Below are 17,884 nucleotides of genomic sequence, written 5' to 3' on the forward strand. Positions count from 1 at the left end.
AAGTAGCTTATCTTTTCTCAGTATACGTGACAGAAGCACAAGACTCGCAACAGTAGATGCTTGGGAAAAAAGGGACAATTGTTTGGACCTTACATTGTAGATTTAAGAAAAGGATAGAGATGAAAAAGAATGAAATGTTACATATGGTCCCATCCTGTACTTTCAGTTAGTCAAATTAGAATATACTTTTAAGAAATCAAAAGTAGTTTCTTTACCTTTTTCCATACAAGTATTATTATTAAACTACTACTTTGTTTCTAAAAAAAAAATTTGAGAAAAAGAAAAAAAAAAGGTGAACTTTGATGATGTATGAAGGATACATCGGATCACCATAGACTGTCCAATCACGAATGCCCGTCAGAGTCATGCCTGACGACCTTTTATATTTTTGCCACGTTTCAGTTGTTAATTGGCCTGGGAAATTTAAAAGACATTTAAGTTACGCTTGGATTGAAAGATTTGATAAAATATTTAAAATATTCCCAAATCCCTCTAATTACTTAAAATTTTTATAAGGTATTTAAATTTGTAAATCACTAATCATTTCACATTTACAATATATTTAGATAATTGGCGAATTACAAATTCAAAAACTTAGTAAGTAATTCAGACAATTCGAGCGCCTTGAGAGGGTTTCAAATTTTTCATCAAATTTCTTAATTCAAATGAAGCCTTTTGACTATACTATAAATAATCGTTCGAGCTTCTTTCATTTTATTTAGCTTTCACATTCATTTCAGTTTCTCTTTGAATTTGGCTTGTTCCTAGATGACATTTTTGAATTTTGTGGCCTTTTAATTTAACAAATGGCCGGGTATTTTCAAAAGGAGTAGTATCAAATATCAAAGTCACCATGTTAAAGTGCAGTTTCTTTGTGAAGTTGAGGAAATGTAGATGTCCATTATTCATCCTTTCAAAACACATTGATGCATTTATTCCTCTTTGAATGCATTTTTACACTGATCTATTCCAATGAAACATGGGTACATTTATATATTTTATGGGATTCATTATTTTATTCATGTTACTCTAAATTCATGAGCTTATATGCATGATTACATGCATAAATCTATTTTTATATTACCTATAAATAGAACTTGAGAGGCTCATATGTACATGGTAAAAAAAAAAAAACTAAGATTAAGTGAAACAAAAATAACACTACTAGTATTTAGCCCATGACTTAATACTTTTTTTTTTCGCTCTACTTCTACTCTCACAAAAGAAAAGAATTTGAGAGAACCGTTCCAACAAGGTTAAACCCTATGTAATGAATACTACAGGCTTACACACATATGGTCCCCTGCAACCAATTTAATTCCTTGATGCTTAGCAAACTAGCTAGCTACTTAGTATATGTTTTCCCTTGTACTTAAATGTTGTTCTTTTTGTGAGTGGTTCAGTTTGTTTGAATCTCAGAGGGTTTGTTTGGATAGAGATTTATTAGCTAAAATTTATTTGCTTACATCATCATTACAATTTCCAACGCACCTTTTTATCTTCCTAATTACCTTTTTATCTCACAGACATCACATCACAAAAAGTGCTACAGTAAAAATATCTCAAATAATTTACAATCCAAACAGAGCTCTATCTCCAATTACTTTTTAGAAATTTCAAACACTTCTTTGATCTATCTCAAGATGTATATCTATACTACATATATTTAGGGAGAGCATTGAGTATGGAGTAAAATCCTTTTGACACTTTGTGAATTTTTAACTTTACCCTTACAATTACTAAATTATATATTTGCCATATTATCATATGTTTTTTATATTCCCAATTAATGTAACCATAACTAATTTTCACTCATAACCACTCACAAACATTTGTAACCACCAAGTTAATTAAATTTTTATTAAAAAAAACGTTTAAAAAATCAAAGTTTATTTTTTTGTTAATGAAAATTTTATATCAAATAAAATTCTTCCATATAAAAAGTGATTGTTTCTAAATTGCATATACATCGGGTGTGTCCTTATCAATAGTATCAGTAAAGTTACCACAGTAAATTTGTTTGGGGAAAGACTCCCAAAACACCCATATGACCAGAGTGATGCACAATTAGCCTCTATTAACCACAATCGAGGATCAAAAATAGGATGGTCTCCAAGCTCACAATGTACAGGGTTTGACAATAAATTAGACCAAATTAAATATTTTTTTAATCAATTAGCGTGATATGTAAGTATGCTTTTTCACAATAATTAGTATAAGGTTTTGTTTTGGTCTTGAATCAAAAAAGCGTGTTGAAAAATATTTTTATAATGCAAGTAAATAATTTTTTAACAAATTATTTCTATCCAAACACAAAGTCACCATGCCAAAATGTATTTTCAAGTGGATTTGTTTTGGCTGGTACAATTTTCTCTTTGTTTAATTTACTTGCTCTTATTTTCAATTAGATGGTGATAAAGGCAGTTTTGGGCCAGACATGTTACATACTTACGTCTCTAACATCATGATTTTGACAAAATTAAAATTTCGTTCTGCTTGTTTGTTTGGACCTGTTTTCAAATATTTTTGGAAAATTTCAAAACACATTTTTCACCAGCCATTTTAAGCTCAAGATGTTTACACCAAAAAAAGCAGCTACAATAAATTTGTTTTTGTGAAAACACCCCAAAAATCAACCACACAAGCAGAATGACTAAAGAAATTACCACATAAAATAAACAACATGATGTGATCAAATAGTTGGATTTATTAACACTGGGCGTGGTCTTCCCACAACAGCAAAATGTTGTTTTAAAAAAATTTATATGCTTTCTGTAAACATATTTTTTAATCACTTTTTTATCTCACATATATCAAATTAATACAATACGTTTTTTAACAAAAATTTCTAGAAATTCATAGCATGTTTTGAACCCTTGTCATAACACCCTTTCATGACACCCCTAAAGAAGAAGACGATAACTGGTTGATGCTGGTCATGGGACCAAATATCGACAGATAGAACGAAACTACTTTAGAAAAAAAGCGCTGCATAAAGATACAAAGACAAGAAAAAGAAATGCAGGAAACTGCCATGGCTTTGATGCTTTTTGACCATATCGTTTTCGGAGCAAGACTTTCACTCCAAGCAACTAAAAGAGATTGGTGATCGTTCAATAAATTTCTTTTCATCAGTCAATTATTCACCATCACTTTCCTGGCTATAATTGCTTTAATTGGCCTTCATGAAATTTGACCAAAAATTGTAGGCCCGTGAAAGCCATTTTTTTTCCAACAATAGTACTAGTCGCTGGGACACTTTTGGAGTCAAGAAGTCTTGGTCTCTTTGGTTTTAGTTAGTGCAATTATACAGTTACATTCATTTTGATTATTTCCAATTTACCAATGAAATTTAGGCCTTGTTTGGATAGTAATTTTTTTTAAAAAAAATTGCTACGTTTTCCGTGAATATATTTTCCAATCACATTTTTACCTCACATATATCAAATCGTTACAGTAATTTTTCTACAAAAAATCCAAAAAAATGCAATTCAAACAAATGAAGAGAATCTACCAATCAAAATTAATAACTGTATCCCTCCATAAATCATACTACTACACAACAAGGTATGAGAATATATATATATATATATATATATATATATATATATATATATATATATATATATATATATATATATATTACAAATTTGTTCAAAAGATGCAATCCAAATTTAGGACAAATTCTCAACTGATTTTGATTTCTGTAAATTTTTTAAAAGCCAAATTTTGGATCCAAAAGGAAAGTAGTATATTTGGATCTTTGAAAACCCAAAAACTGAAATTTAAAGAACAATTGATAACACCATATTTAGATTTTCTAAAATCAAAAACCAAAATCAATTGAGAACCAAGAACGAGCACTTAGAAGAGCATCTCAAAAATCATATGGGATTTTCAGTGCTATTTTTCCAATGGCAACTCAATGCCACTTTTATGTTTATGCAAAATGTTCTTTTCATTTAACTTGCCATCTGTTATTTATTTAAGTTTTTTCTATCCTTATATGATAAGTGAATTGTCATTGAATTTAATATTGAATAGTGGTACAGAAGATCCTAACAGCTTAAAGGTAAAATCGTACCTTATACAAAGAAAAAGAAGCACGGGAAAGCACCATAAATTTGACGCGTTTGTACCATTTTTCTAAGCTGAAACCTTTCACTCCAAGCAATTAAAAGAGATTGGATCGTACAATAAATCACTATTGACTTGTCAATTATTCATTACCACTTCCATGCCTTTTAATTGGCCGTCATCAGAAGAATACAACACTTGACTAAAAATGAAAGACATATTCTCCAGCTAAATCATTACCAGCCTCTGAACTTTTGGAACCAAGAAGTTTGCAGCTTGCTTAGAGAGATTATACATGATAATTCCCAGTTTGCCAATCCATAATCGAAATTTTCCTTAACTTCATTTTCTTACGAGGGTATATATTTTGATAACTCTAAACACAATTATGTTATTTTAAAGAAGAAGATATAATTATTTTATATATTGATGATAAATTTTATATATTGAGAATGAGTTTTATATATTGATGAGAAATGTCTTAAACATTATATATTTTTTTCAATCACATTTCATTTCATGTATGTATTTTTTAGACATTGGTAGTAGTTTTTGAGATTTTGTTGATTTCTATTACTTTGTTAGAGTAACTCATCTAAATAATATGAAGAAATACGGAACAAAATACTCAAATTGATCATGATCTAGTGAAGTTTAGAATTAGTAGCATAAGACCTTGTTTGATAACCCAATTCAACAATTAAATTAATAGATTTAGATCTTAATATGTTCAGATGCATTTAATAATAAAAAAAATTGAATATCTGAATTAATTAAGTAACACTGAATTTTCGAGGCAAAATTTATTTCCAAAAATAAGTGATAAACTATTTACTTATCACTGAATGTGATATATACTCAAATATATTTGATTTAATACTTAATAATTTAATAACTTAATGGATTCAAATTTCATATTTCAATTTTATCGAATGCACCCTAAGTCTAAAGGTCTCCAACATTGCTGTTGGCCTTGTCTTTATATTTTGCTAAATCTGATTATGGAAAGTGATTATAGAGAATCAGCAAAAACTGATTTTTAGATGAGCATGGATTTTAGTTTTTTTTGGGTTATAGTAAAATCTATAATTTAAATATAAAAATAAATGAGAACATCTCAAAAATGAATTATTTTTTATAATTACAATCTATAATCAACTGAGAACAAGCGCTAATGGGGCTGAAGCTAACTTTTGTGGAGCATAAGTGGATACATTTAATCTACCCATACGTTACCAAGTCAAAAAACGCTGACAGAAAGCAATGGCTGCTTTAACATTGAGAGAATGAACACATTTTTCGCTAGAAAATTTGGGAACACATTTCTCAATTATCTTTTTATTTTGGGAAACTAATGTAGTGAGCTCGGTTCGGTCCCACGCTGTAGCGACCCCAGTAATCTGGATGATAAGTGACATGGTACCATGCTGATGCTTTTGCGTATGCATCATCAGAGTGACCACCATCCCCGCCGAACCAGGACCTAGCTTCCTTCATTAAGGACGTCACGGCCATTCCAACAGCTTCTGCATCATTTCTCCGGTCCAAAGATTTTGACACCCACATCATACCACTACCCAACATTTCTGCTTCAGTTTTTCGGCCGTAGTAGTCCATCAAATTACCCAATTTATAATCATAGTCGCTTTTGTAATCAAAAGCTTTATCAACATAATCCTCAAATCCATCCACTTCCATATCAGTATCATATGATTTTCTTGCCACTTCCCTCGTAAATGGTTCAATCGAGCTTGTGAATGGTGCCTTTTCTTTGACCTCTCGGAAAAGCTTTCCAATCACATTCTGCGACTCATACGTTTGCCTGTCAGGCTTTTCCATGAAATCAGGAAATTTTCTGACACGTAGATGAGATGGTATCTCAGCAGGAACTCCAGTCTTTGGATAGTCAACTGCAATCGAGTGGAGCTTCGCAAGCTCTAGACATCGATTACTCCTGGCCTTTTGTGGTTCCAGATCAGCAAAGGCAGTATGGGCATGTGAAATGGTTCCCAAAGTGTCATTCATGATGTAGTCGGCGAAATACTCTTCAACTTCCTGCAACAGAGAAGCTTAAGCCGTTTATTCCGAGAATTGTACAGATAGCGAATAAAGCAAGATGATGAACCACAACTAGACGTCAATCATGAACCACAACTGCTCTGATAATTAGTCACTAGACAGAGATTAAAAGTAGAAAGTAGAAGGCAGGTTCCTTTCCTACTCATCAAGCTGTGGCTTCAATAATCCAACTCCCCTTCCCAATGGAAATAGCTATTAAAAAATTAAGTTCTGCTACACCATTTTTGTATTAAAGTATTAGTACCTCAATTATAACTTCATGATCCAACTGCATTGGACGTACAGGAGTGTAATCCATAGGTTCGTCCTGCCGAGGTGGAATCAGGTCAGCATCCCAACCAACAAAGTAAATGTCTCCATCCAAATCGCTTCCAGAGCATTCATTTGGATGAGGCCTGTGATTGACATCAGAATCAGAAAGAAACATTGAGAAACCATGATGTCAATCACACTAGCTATACCCTACATAATGATTTCCATTAGTTGGTCTTCAGAAGCTTAAAACATAGGAGTCCCTTGTTTATCCAAATTGAGCTTTACTAAGCACATTAGATATCATAGTGAACCCTTAAATTCAATCATTTGCTTCCAGTAAAGATATCCTGACCCATGTTAAAGGAGTGGTTTTCAGGAAATATTCTGTCAGCAAAATAAGCCGTAATCATACCCGTGCTTCAGCTCCCAGATTTGCTGCAGTTTCAAGCTTTCTAAATGCAGATTAGCAGTTCTCGAGTTTTTCTACATACAGCCTTGATAAAGAAGCTTATTAAACTGTCGTATTCACCTTATTTTAAACAACATAAACTCACGAACAGAAGCCATTCTAGCAAACTCTTCCAAATCCTGAATCATCTGCACTAGTTCTTCCTCGTGCTCTTAAGAAAACTAGTAACAACTCACATGCTTTGCATGTGAATATATATTTTCCCAAGATATAGAACCTTAATATATTAAATTTCTGTGTAAAACTTTGATTACTGGCATAATATAAACTAGGAAACTATATAATGAACAAAATTAAACAATTGGTAGTTGTACAAAATGTTTATTGTGTACAAAGCAATTAAAAGTTTTTTGTGCATTCTACAGTTATAAAAACTCTGAAGATAGAAGATTATCATATTTAAGCTAAGTTGTTTGTATAATATTAATTAAGAAACCATATAATAAACAAAATTAAGCAATTGTTAGTTGTAAAAAGTGTTTATTATATACCAAGCAATTAAAAGTTTTTTGGACTCTAAATGATTGTCATATCTAAACTAAGTCATTGCATATTTTACTTGGATTGTGACAAATTTTTTATGTTGTGTCAAATCAGTGTATACAAAAAAAACTTGAGCAAAATACATACTAAAACATTCTGATTTGGATACAACAAATTTTTATCAATTTCAATAGCTGTAAACCTTTTTTGTTATATATATTTTTTATAATTATCGATAATTTTTTGAAGTTTTCTTAGTCAACATCACATAATATAGTGAATTTAATCATCAACACAACCTTTTTTTTCCTCATTAATTGTTTATAACCTTTTGTCTTCTTATCAATCGTAATTTTCTTCTAAACCAATATGTATTAAAAATACAGTTAACTTTAATTATCACGCATAAGAATATAATGATTGAAAATAATTTTAACACATACAATAATTGGAGATGAAGAAATGATTGGTGAATACAGTTATAAATCGGTAGTTCTTAATTTTAATTACCAATACTTTTGAGATGTAACTTATTGAAAATTTTCATTTTTCTTATTAGTGTTATGATTGAGATGCAATAACTCTAATTAAAATACATGAGAATAATTTAGGCATAACAAAAATTAAGATCAAAATATGCTTACATTCTTATACTCCCTATTGCCAAAACTCATCATAATTTTTATGCTCTTAATAAAATTTTCTTCCTTGTGTTCTTACAGGTTCATTTCACAATCCATTCTAGACCCTGTTTTGTATATTTTTACCCAATAGTTTTCTTAAACTGCTAGAAATAGCCACTATGTCAAAATCATCTTGCATCCGCTCTTTTCTTTCCCAAGAATCATCATTAAACAGCTATTTAAGATTAGCAATAACGAAGACCCAACAGTACACAAATATATCAGGTAAAGAGTAATAATACTGATTCCTTTCTATTTAATAGCAAAATTTGGAAATAGAACCTCAATAGTGAAGCCAGATTTTTTCTGGCCATGAAACTGATACCTTAATGCTCATTTGCAAAGTAAGAAATCCTTTGCTAAAAACCATAAAAGGAAAGTCCCTAACTCTAGGATGTATGATCTTAAAGACCTAATAAGCAGTTCAAGATCCAGTCCAAGCACAACATTTTATTTAAGGCCTTAACCCAAGAATTCATTCAACTTCACTTGCAACAAGCCAGGTGATGCAAAAAGAAATCTCTTAGGTCTCCCTTGAATGTAAAAGATTGAAATGAAGGAACAGACATCACAGGTCAGGACATGAGATATGAAACAATTAAATGAATCTAACGTTCCCTGACTGCGTTTAGATAACTCTACCAATTAGCCAAGAAAAGCTATCTGCAGGCATACCCATTTTTTGCTTTGGTTCTAAGATTCCCCAAAGGAATGAATCCCTTTTGCCAATGAATTGATAACCAAACAGTGTAATGGTAGGAATGAAACACAAATAAGCATTCATTTTGTTAAGAATCTTCGTTACAAATGCTCTCTTAGGGCTTACACATTGTTTATGCTCTCGAAAGTTTCTAAGCAATGTTTGTTTATGCTCTCGAAAGTTTCTAAGGAATGTAGTCAAGCAACCAAATCACACCCAAGACAGCTATCTGCTATTTGCTTTTCATGCGAGAAAATGTAAATTGCTCTTTCGTACCAGTAATTAACAGTTTGACTTAAAGAAGAGAAGAATCTCTTTTTACTTCCAATCCTGTTTGACTTAAATATTATTAAAGAACAGTAGGAGAATAGCAATTAACAGTTCTCACAGAAACAAAAGAAACTAATGGATCTTAGAATCTCTGTTTACTTCCAATCCTGTTTGACTTAAATATTATTAAAGAACAGTAGGAGAATAGCAATTAACAGTTCAACAAAAGAAACTAATGGATCTTAGCCTACCTGTATATTTTCAATTCATCTTCAAGAAGCTAATCTCAATTCCAGAAACTTCAACATTCTCTGAATGAGTTACACATAAACCATATAATATTTACCTGTTTCCTTTCTGGGGGAAGACAATACAGTTCACCATATGATGTAATGCTGGCACATCAACAGCTTTTAGAATACGAATGTCTCCAGGGTGCAAGCATGGATTTTTTGCAACCGCCACCTTCCCCTCAAGAATACTATTGTGCTTAAAATACGAGATAGAATCATCATAAAACTGCCCACGCCCAGCAGTAGAGAACTGAACAAACACCTGGCCATATTCCAAGGTTCTGGTTTCATCCAGACATCCCATCATTGATCTTCCATCTGGTATAAATATCCTTGTTTTAGTCCGCAAGTCCAGCAGTTTTGATGCCCTGAAAGTTTGCAGCATCATTGAAAGAAATGGTTCAGAATCAGGCTTATAGCCGCATTTCAGCATCTCCTTGAGAACTTTTGCAATCTCTCCAGGAGCCATTAATTTTAAAGTCTCATGTGCCTTCACTGGATCAGTTAGAATAGTGTCCAACTGGGCAACTGCTTCTCTCTGCTTCTTTTCAAATACAACATCCTCGACCCCCAGGGTAGACAAAAGAGTAATTATCTGGCGATTGAGGAAACAAGGCTGGTATTTACTAAACTGTAAAACATCCAACTTGGTGTTATTGGATTCATATTTCTTCATGCTCTGTCTCAGCGACAACTTCTTTGATGAAGTGGGATCAACAGCCACAACACCTTTAAAGCCACCATACCGAATTTGAAAAGCAGAAGGAGTGTAGCTTAGGCCATATTTCGTGGCAACTTGCCTTGCAAATTGAGCAGAGATTTTCCCAATGCCATCAGAGAAGACATACTCGACTGTAGAGCGGTAAGCATCTCTTACCTTTATGTCAGGAATCATTTCGATCTCATGTCTACCAACATTTAGTGTTTCCCTGGAAGAACCGAAAGATTGACCAAGCCTGGCAGCATATTTCGCCACATTTCTTATCTCACTAAAATCACCCATCCATCTTCTTATATCAGCAGCAGTAAGATCGGGTCTTGAAGCAAACATCCATACTGAATTTTCCATTAATTGACTTGAAGAATAGGCAAGGAATTGAAACTCTTTATCCCCAATAACTATGCCATTTTTCAGTGTTGACAGTATTCTCTCATAAATTTCCGTCCTTCCATTCTCATTTGCAGCTTTACGAGGTGACAAGTCTGATGGAAACATCTTATTCCGCTCTTCATCAGTAAAGGAAACTCGAAGAAAATTGTCAATGTACTCTGAAAAGTGGCGCAATACACGATTAGATACAATGACCTCTGGACCACAGAAATACACTTTGCATGGTGTAACTTGCACCCTCCGGACATATACCAATCCATCTACCAAATTAAGAGTACGTGATTTGGGAGGTCGCCGGAGCTTGTCATACTTATCATACTGCTCCTTGAGCCACTGCACCGGCTCATAGCAGCACTCTTTCAATGTGTGTAGCTTCTCTAGGGCATGTTCTATGTATTTGACATCTATTCTTTGTGGATCAACAAGCCTAAAGAAATTAGCATCTAGTGATGGCCCTGGAAGACATCCGGTCTGTACTAAACAACAGACCTGGAACAAGATTTCATATGGCAAATATAGTCCTTCGGGGGGACGCAGAATAGGAACTAAAACCAAATTGTCTGAATAGGGGAAGCCATTTTCCAGCGTAAATTGGCTGTCACTTTCTTTGTAATCACCTAAATTTGGTAGTTGAATGCCACGAGGAAGCTCCAAACATATGCCAGACGATTGTCCAATACAGGATGAAGTGAAATCTGTCGCCCTGACCCACTGGTCATATGGAGTTTCCTTAAAGTAGCGATAGGGGGATTCTTCAAGTTTTTTGAAAATCCGAGGAGCACCAGATAACTAAGTCAGAAGTGTGTATGTCAATATTCAAACTCATAAACAATAATTTCACATAAAAAAGGTAACAGAAACTCAATTGTAAAACAGAACAAAGAGTGGACAAATGCATGCTGGTTGTTTGCCATATGACTTTCGTATTTTGGATGGGTTTCAGAGTTCAAGTCATGGTTAACACTGGTAGCAAAAAGGTTGATCCAAAAGGCTTCAAAAGAGGTACCGAAGACATAAAAATAAGTTCACGTGGCAGTGCGTAGGAAAAGAGATATGGCTCAGCAATGAATTATGTTCAACTGCAGTTGAGAAAGGAGAGAGAAGTTATAGTATTGAAATATAATAACAGCAGACCATGTTTTTTACTCACACCAGTGTTGCGATCCATTATTTCTCACACCTAATGTATCTATCTATCTATATGTATCTATCTATCTATCCATCTATAAATACATATTCTATCCCAAGTACCATGAGTATTGGTATTTTGGAGTGCAAGTATAAGCAATGTTGTAATCTTAGTTTTTGGTATTCCAATTATGCCCTTCTTAATTTGTGGTTAAAGTTTCACATGATTTTAATTGTGGATGGCTTAATGGTTGCTTATTAAGGTTATTATATTGCATCATACCATATTGATTTAGAAAGAAACATCTCCTTAAAGTAGTGAAGTGATTTGAAAAACATAATGATTTGAGAAACATTTCTTGGATGAAATTATAAGTTGTACACATCCAATTTTCATGTGACACCCAGAGGAATTTCAATATACAAAAATTTGGGACACATTTATAACTAAAATAGCAATATTAAACAGGAAAAAAGAAAATCTAAAATAGCACCATGCAAACCATTACTATCATTAATAGCAATCCCTCAAAACAAAAAAAAAAATTGAAAACTATTCATAAAATGATATAAAGTGAATAGCAAAAGAATTAAAAAGCTGGAAATAAAATTCAAATAATACCAAAGACAATATCCATATCACTAATATATAGGGGAAGACAAAAATTTTTATTGGCAATAATATAGCAATGTTTCATTTATACAGGTTTGAGCAAATCAAATCCATCTATCAACCCATGCAGAAGCCATCTCCAATGATAAAATAAGAATTATAATAAGAGTAAAATTCAAATGAAGAATGATATCCAACTTATTTTCAATGGTGATCAAAATACTGTTATTTGTCTAATGATTACATATATTTATTGTATTGCAATATTAATGAATAATGGTTGCGGTTATGGAATGAAAAGCTTTAAAATAAAGTAAATTTCATTTATGGTGACAAATATAATTGGACAAATTTAGTGCATTCTAATAATTGACAATAATGGTAGTGGTTATGGATATTAAAAGTTGGCAACCGAAAAAATAAAAAACTGCAATATACTAAAAATTGATATTAAAATTGTTAATTAGCCACAATTCTCATTCCAATTCCATGATCATCAAAAACACTGATATTGAAACCACAAATACTGTACTCATATGAAAAAAATAGACTTTCTTTGCATTGGATTGTGTTAAATATTATGAATAAAAGAAAAGAAAAATGAAAAAAAATCCTACTATCATTATCCATTAAATTTCAATTGTCAGAATGCACAAGCCAAAAAAATCTTTACATGGTGGATAATTTATACTCCATTATTGACAAAAATAGAAATAAAAAGAATACAAAGAATTCAAATTACATGCATGTTTATTTTTCTAACTTGATTATAATCTTCATTTATAAAAATTGTAACAATTGTGGTTTATATGTAATAAAATCATGAGTATACAATAATTTTGGTAAAACATGATATTATCAATACTTGATATGTTATAGAGTTCAAGCTACAAATCAAACAATGTTTGGTTCATGATTTCAAATTTAGTTTTAAGGGATATGCTAACTATATTGGAATGCCTCTGTCTCTTTCCATTTAATAAAACTAGGGAGGGAGTGCCCGCACATCGCACAGGTGTTTGGTGTCTGTGGTTAAAGATGATTTTTTTATTGGACAAATAAGTACATTCTGGAAAGAAATAGTCATCAAATATGACAAAACTAATAATAGTACATTTTAATTGTAACACACACCTACACACTTTATTTTATCAATACTTTTACAATTTTACTATTCCCAAAAGATCCCTACAAATGTCAATTGAAAATCAGCCAAGAGCAGACATAAGTTGTTTTAAACAAAGGAATATCATTCAACGGCTAGTCATAGCAATTTGTTAATTGCACGTGTTAATATGTTTTTGTGTTAATTGCACAACAAAAGTCACACTTCAATTAAATGTGTCTATAACGCCATTTCAGTAATTATACCAATACATAAGTTTATATGAGTTGTATTCGATGCAAAAACGGTTGCAAAGTAATTTCACATTCCGGAAATACCCAGATATCTCCATAAATCAAAGTTGTAAATGTACCAAAATGAGGGCATTTCAGTAAATATACCTAAATACTTGCTATCCTCCATTGTACCCAAAACTTTAAAAAAAACTACACAATATTCCACATTCCCAAAAAGCTCTTATCCATACCGTTGAAATTTAAACTCCCTTTGACCACAATTCATTTTTATATAGTATAAGGATTTTTAAAAATAACTAGCTGAAGAAAATAAATAACATGAAAATACAATATTATGATGTTGATGATCAAAATTTTACAAAAAAACTTTTACTATCTAAAGAATAATATGTTTTAGGATATTATAATCACATACAAAGCACAAAAACTATTACTAGTATGATAAAATATACTAACTTATTTTGCCATGAGATCATCCAGGTATAAAAAAAAAAAGTGTTCTTCACCTAATACGGATAAATTGATTGATTGATGAATTGTTGGGTGAAATTTAAGACAACACAAATGTAACTTGGACAAAAAGGAACCTGGAAGATTTTCCTTACAACTAAGTGTTTAGAAATGAAATGCAAGGCCAACTATTATTGCTGTCACACATTTTTGACAGCCAAACTACCATGTCAAGGCAGAAGGATACTGTAGAGATATGCAGTGAAACGTAGGCCAAAAATTATGGAATCAAAAGGGATCAAAGATGTAGAACCAACAGGACACATCAAATCTTTTATTTGAACGACCAAACCTGTATGAGGAGAAATTCTGCTGCTTGACCACCTCGATGCAGTACAATCTGCCATATGTTTTCACGGGATAATTCAAGCTTGTAGTCAAGAGAGTGAAACTGCAAAATAAAATACATTTTCTTCATTCCAATTCCGAATTTAACTGAAACATTTGCCACATTCCATAGCACTGAAAACCTATTCTCTGACACCTGACACCCAAAGTTCAAAACTATTTGCTGCATGTGATGCTCGTAGGTTATAGGCCACGGAAACCAATCAATGTCGTCTTCTGAAGCCCTCAAATATGAAGAACCATAATAAAGGCGTTCCTTTGGCAAAGCCATAATGCATTCAGCGCTCCTCTCATCTGTGAATTGGACCCTAGCATATGATCTAGGTCCTCCTCGTTTGGGCTGCTTAACCTCTAAAGCATATACTGTTCCCTGACCTGTGAATCCTTCCAAAAACTCGACTACTTCTGCAGCCACGACATCAAGGAAACCAAAAATATGAATTGTCTTTCCCATGCAGCTGAACTTCACTGCCAATTCTATTAACAGAACTTTGTATCAGAATGCTCCTGTAAAGGTCAGAGCATGAAAGAGTCAGACAACTATTGATTGGCTATTTATAAGATTGCTATCGACAGACAGAGAAGATGTAGCAGCAAGAAAAGGATAAGACAATACACACATCCAAAATACATTTTGACATTACCACCTCTATTTTTGTTAATCTGAGAGGCTAAGACATTTCATTTTGACAGAATTTTTCTTCTTTTTCATTCCACTGCCCCACTTTCTTTAAGTCATGCTTCGATCCCCAAGAATTCAATACAACTCAGAGACCAAACCAGCATAACGGACCTAATAGAACCTTAAAGTTCTAAGAAAATGCTTCCTGTTTAGTTCCCTCCAAATCTAAGAAATCGGAAAAAAGAAAGCCAGCAATAGAAGCATAAACAAAGGGAAAAAAGAGAATTTTTGTCTCCCTTACCAGCATGCAGATGCAACAAATTTGCAAATCCACTACATATTAAAACAGTGAACAAAATAACAAGTCACAGATCATGCCATCATATTATATATATCCAAGAACTTTCCAATCAAGACTCAAGACAGAGGCATGAAAGGGATCAAATACTAATACAATATGATAAACAATAAATTTTACTTTACTTGAGACCAAATCTCCAAAATGATAGAGAAACGACGAAGTAAAAACAGGATTACATAACATATATTCTCTTGTTTCTTCCTGTTCGCTGGATCCTAAGCTACACGTAACCATGAAAAAGCCTTTTTTTCTTTTTTCAGATAGAGCCACTCCAATAGCAACATTTCTGACCACCTGTCTACTGGGATTTCAGACCAAATAATAATAATAATAATAAGGCCAAAAGAAAAAGGAATCCCAGAGAAAACTCATAAAAAAATTTCCAAATTATGCACTAAAATCCAAACCAAACGAATTCCAACAAAGGATGATATAGTGTACATTGACCACTGGAAGTTATCGAACGTGGTAAATAACTAACATCCCTGGCAAGAAATAGGTAGAAATCAAAGTAAAAAAACTTTACTTATCTCAAGAGTGCTCTTGCTCTAGTGGCATATAAATGCGAAATCCAATATATTAAGAAAGCATCTCCTGTCAACCAAAAAACAATGGCAAGATCAAAATGCAACTCCTCTGATTCTGTAATGCCCACTTCGGAGTTTTCCCTTGTCTCGTTCTTTCTTCCTTCCCTTTCATTGTACCCAAAAAAAAAAAAAAAAAAAAAAAAAATTCATTCTGCAGCTTAGAAACAAGATTAAGAAGCATAAAATTTCTTCCAGAATTCAACTAAAACTACTAATTCCCATCAACAAAACCACTGAAAAGATAGGTATCACCACTTCTATAACAACATATGCCACCAACTGCCAAAAGGGACCTTCAGGGGGGGTTTTAAAGAAAAAGTATCCCAGAAAAACACTGATCATTCCAAATAATGCATTAAACATTAAGCAGAAATAATCCCACAACAAACACACCTTATCACAGAATAGAGACTTACAATACAAAAGAGCCTTCATCAAAATAAATCCAAGGGGGTCACTTTCTATCTTTATACAAAAGGGAAAGAGAAGGAAAGACTTACAAATCCAAGTGGAGGTATCACGCCCAGGTTGAAAGCTTGAAGCAAAGTCATGGTATCACAACATGAAGCTCTCTCTTTTAATAATATATAGACTTTAAATATCCTTAGCGTGTGTTGTGCATGAGAGAGAAACTGTGACAAAGAATGATGGAGTCAATCAAGTTAATCATTCCCCACAAGCAAAATAAAGAATGTCACAAGCAGTAAGAGCTGCGCTTGTGATGGCCAAAGCTGCAGGATGGACGAAAATAGAAGTCCAATCAGACTGCAAATCCGTGGTCGATCTAATGCAAGCGTCCATGACATTAGCATTGCAACAGTCTTAGAGGACATTGAGGAGCTGAAGAAAGAATTTCAAGAGTGCAACTTTTCTTTTGTGTATAGAACAGGCAACAAGACACTAGCGCAAAATGCAATTAAGCTAGTACATGACATAGAATGGAACAATGAGTTTCCATGGCTGATGGATATGGCTAATCATTGCCCCGTTTTGTAACCCACAAGCGTTTGTGGAAAAAAAAAATAAAGAATGTCACTTTCTCCTCTTTATTTTGATTGGCTAATTTCAAGGGACTCACTCTACACTAGCAATACCGTTGTTTGTCTAGTTCTACTGAAGTTGAGTAGGGTAAGCTACAAATTTTTTTAAAAAATTTTCTTTCTTTTTTAAACAGGGGAAGGTGAGATTTAAGAAGAAATAAATGAAAAAGGATTAGAAACAAACCTCTCAATCTTGCAACCTTAACCTAAGTAAGGTACAGGTGTTATAGGTGTTCAATTTTTCTTATTATTGGAATACAAGGTTTTTTTTGGGGTTTTTGTGGGGGGGGGGGGGTCCTTTCTATAGCACCAACAACCATTTTAGTGTAACTTGATTTTATACAAAGGAAAATTAGGCGGAGTTATAGCCCATTTCTAATTAAAATTATTTAAGTGATGATTTTTTTGTAATATCCCAATTTATCGATATATCCAAATTCCCATATATGAGCAGAAAATTTTTACTTCCTCTTCCTTAAATAATTCCCTTTAATTATTTTCACCTGATTTTGCGTTCTAATTTTAGATAATTAATTTTTTTATATTCTTATTCGCTTTTGCATCTACAATTTAGATCTCATAAAAGCTAAAATGTAAAATCTACCTATATCACTATAATTACTTTTGATAATTTGTTTTTGCAAATTTTAGGGCAAATCAAAACAGACCTTGTATATGGTTGATGTACTAATAAGCTAAGATAGGTTTAGAGGATATCAAAGTATTGTACCTTGTGCATCACAAAATTTAATTCTTTATCATAAAAGTTAATTCCTTCTGTAATTAGGTTTATATCTCTTTTTTATTAAAAAAAAAAAAAGGGATCCAAAGTAGAATATGTATCAATTTTTTTCCTAGTATGGGATTGATGAGTATTAAGAAACGGGAGGGAA

At 32.6% G+C, this 17,884-nt stretch overlaps 1 protein-coding gene across 1 annotated transcript; it reads right to left on the bottom strand.

Moving 5' to 3' along the window:
* Positions 1–5,415: 5,415 nt before the first annotated feature.
* On the bottom strand, positions 5,416–16,050 carry LOC113719691 (RNA-dependent RNA polymerase 1). Its single transcript, XM_027244970.2, has 4 exons — positions 14,326–16,050; positions 9,363–11,209; positions 6,401–6,551; positions 5,416–6,132 (listed from the first exon to the last, which is right to left on the bottom strand). The coding sequence occupies exons 1-4, from the start codon at positions 14,833–14,835 to the stop codon at positions 5,416–5,418; spliced, it is 3,225 nt and encodes a 1,074-aa protein (XP_027100771.2). The 5' UTR covers positions 14,836–16,050.
* Positions 16,051–17,884: the final 1,834 nt, after the last annotated feature.

Source organism: Coffea arabica, chromosome 11c (genome assembly GCF_036785885.1).
Source record: "Coffea arabica cultivar ET-39 chromosome 11c, Coffea Arabica ET-39 HiFi, whole genome shotgun sequence".
Taxonomy (NCBI): Eukaryota; Viridiplantae; Streptophyta; class Magnoliopsida; order Gentianales; family Rubiaceae; genus Coffea; species Coffea arabica.

Bases quoted from the DNA above. Each gene is read 5' to 3' on its own strand.
- LOC113719691 (XM_027244970.2), bottom strand. From the start codon at position 14,835: ATGGGAAAGACAATTCATATTTTTGGTTTCCTTGATGTCGTGGCTGCA. The intron at 6,552-9,362 runs GTAAATATTATA...TGTCAATCACAG, and splicing joins TTCCCCCAGAAAGGAAACAG to GCCTCATCCAAATGAATGCT. The intron at 6,133-6,400 runs GTACTAATACTT...TCTCTGTTGCAG, and splicing joins ATCATGAAGTTATAATTGAG to GAAGTTGAAGAGTATTTCGC.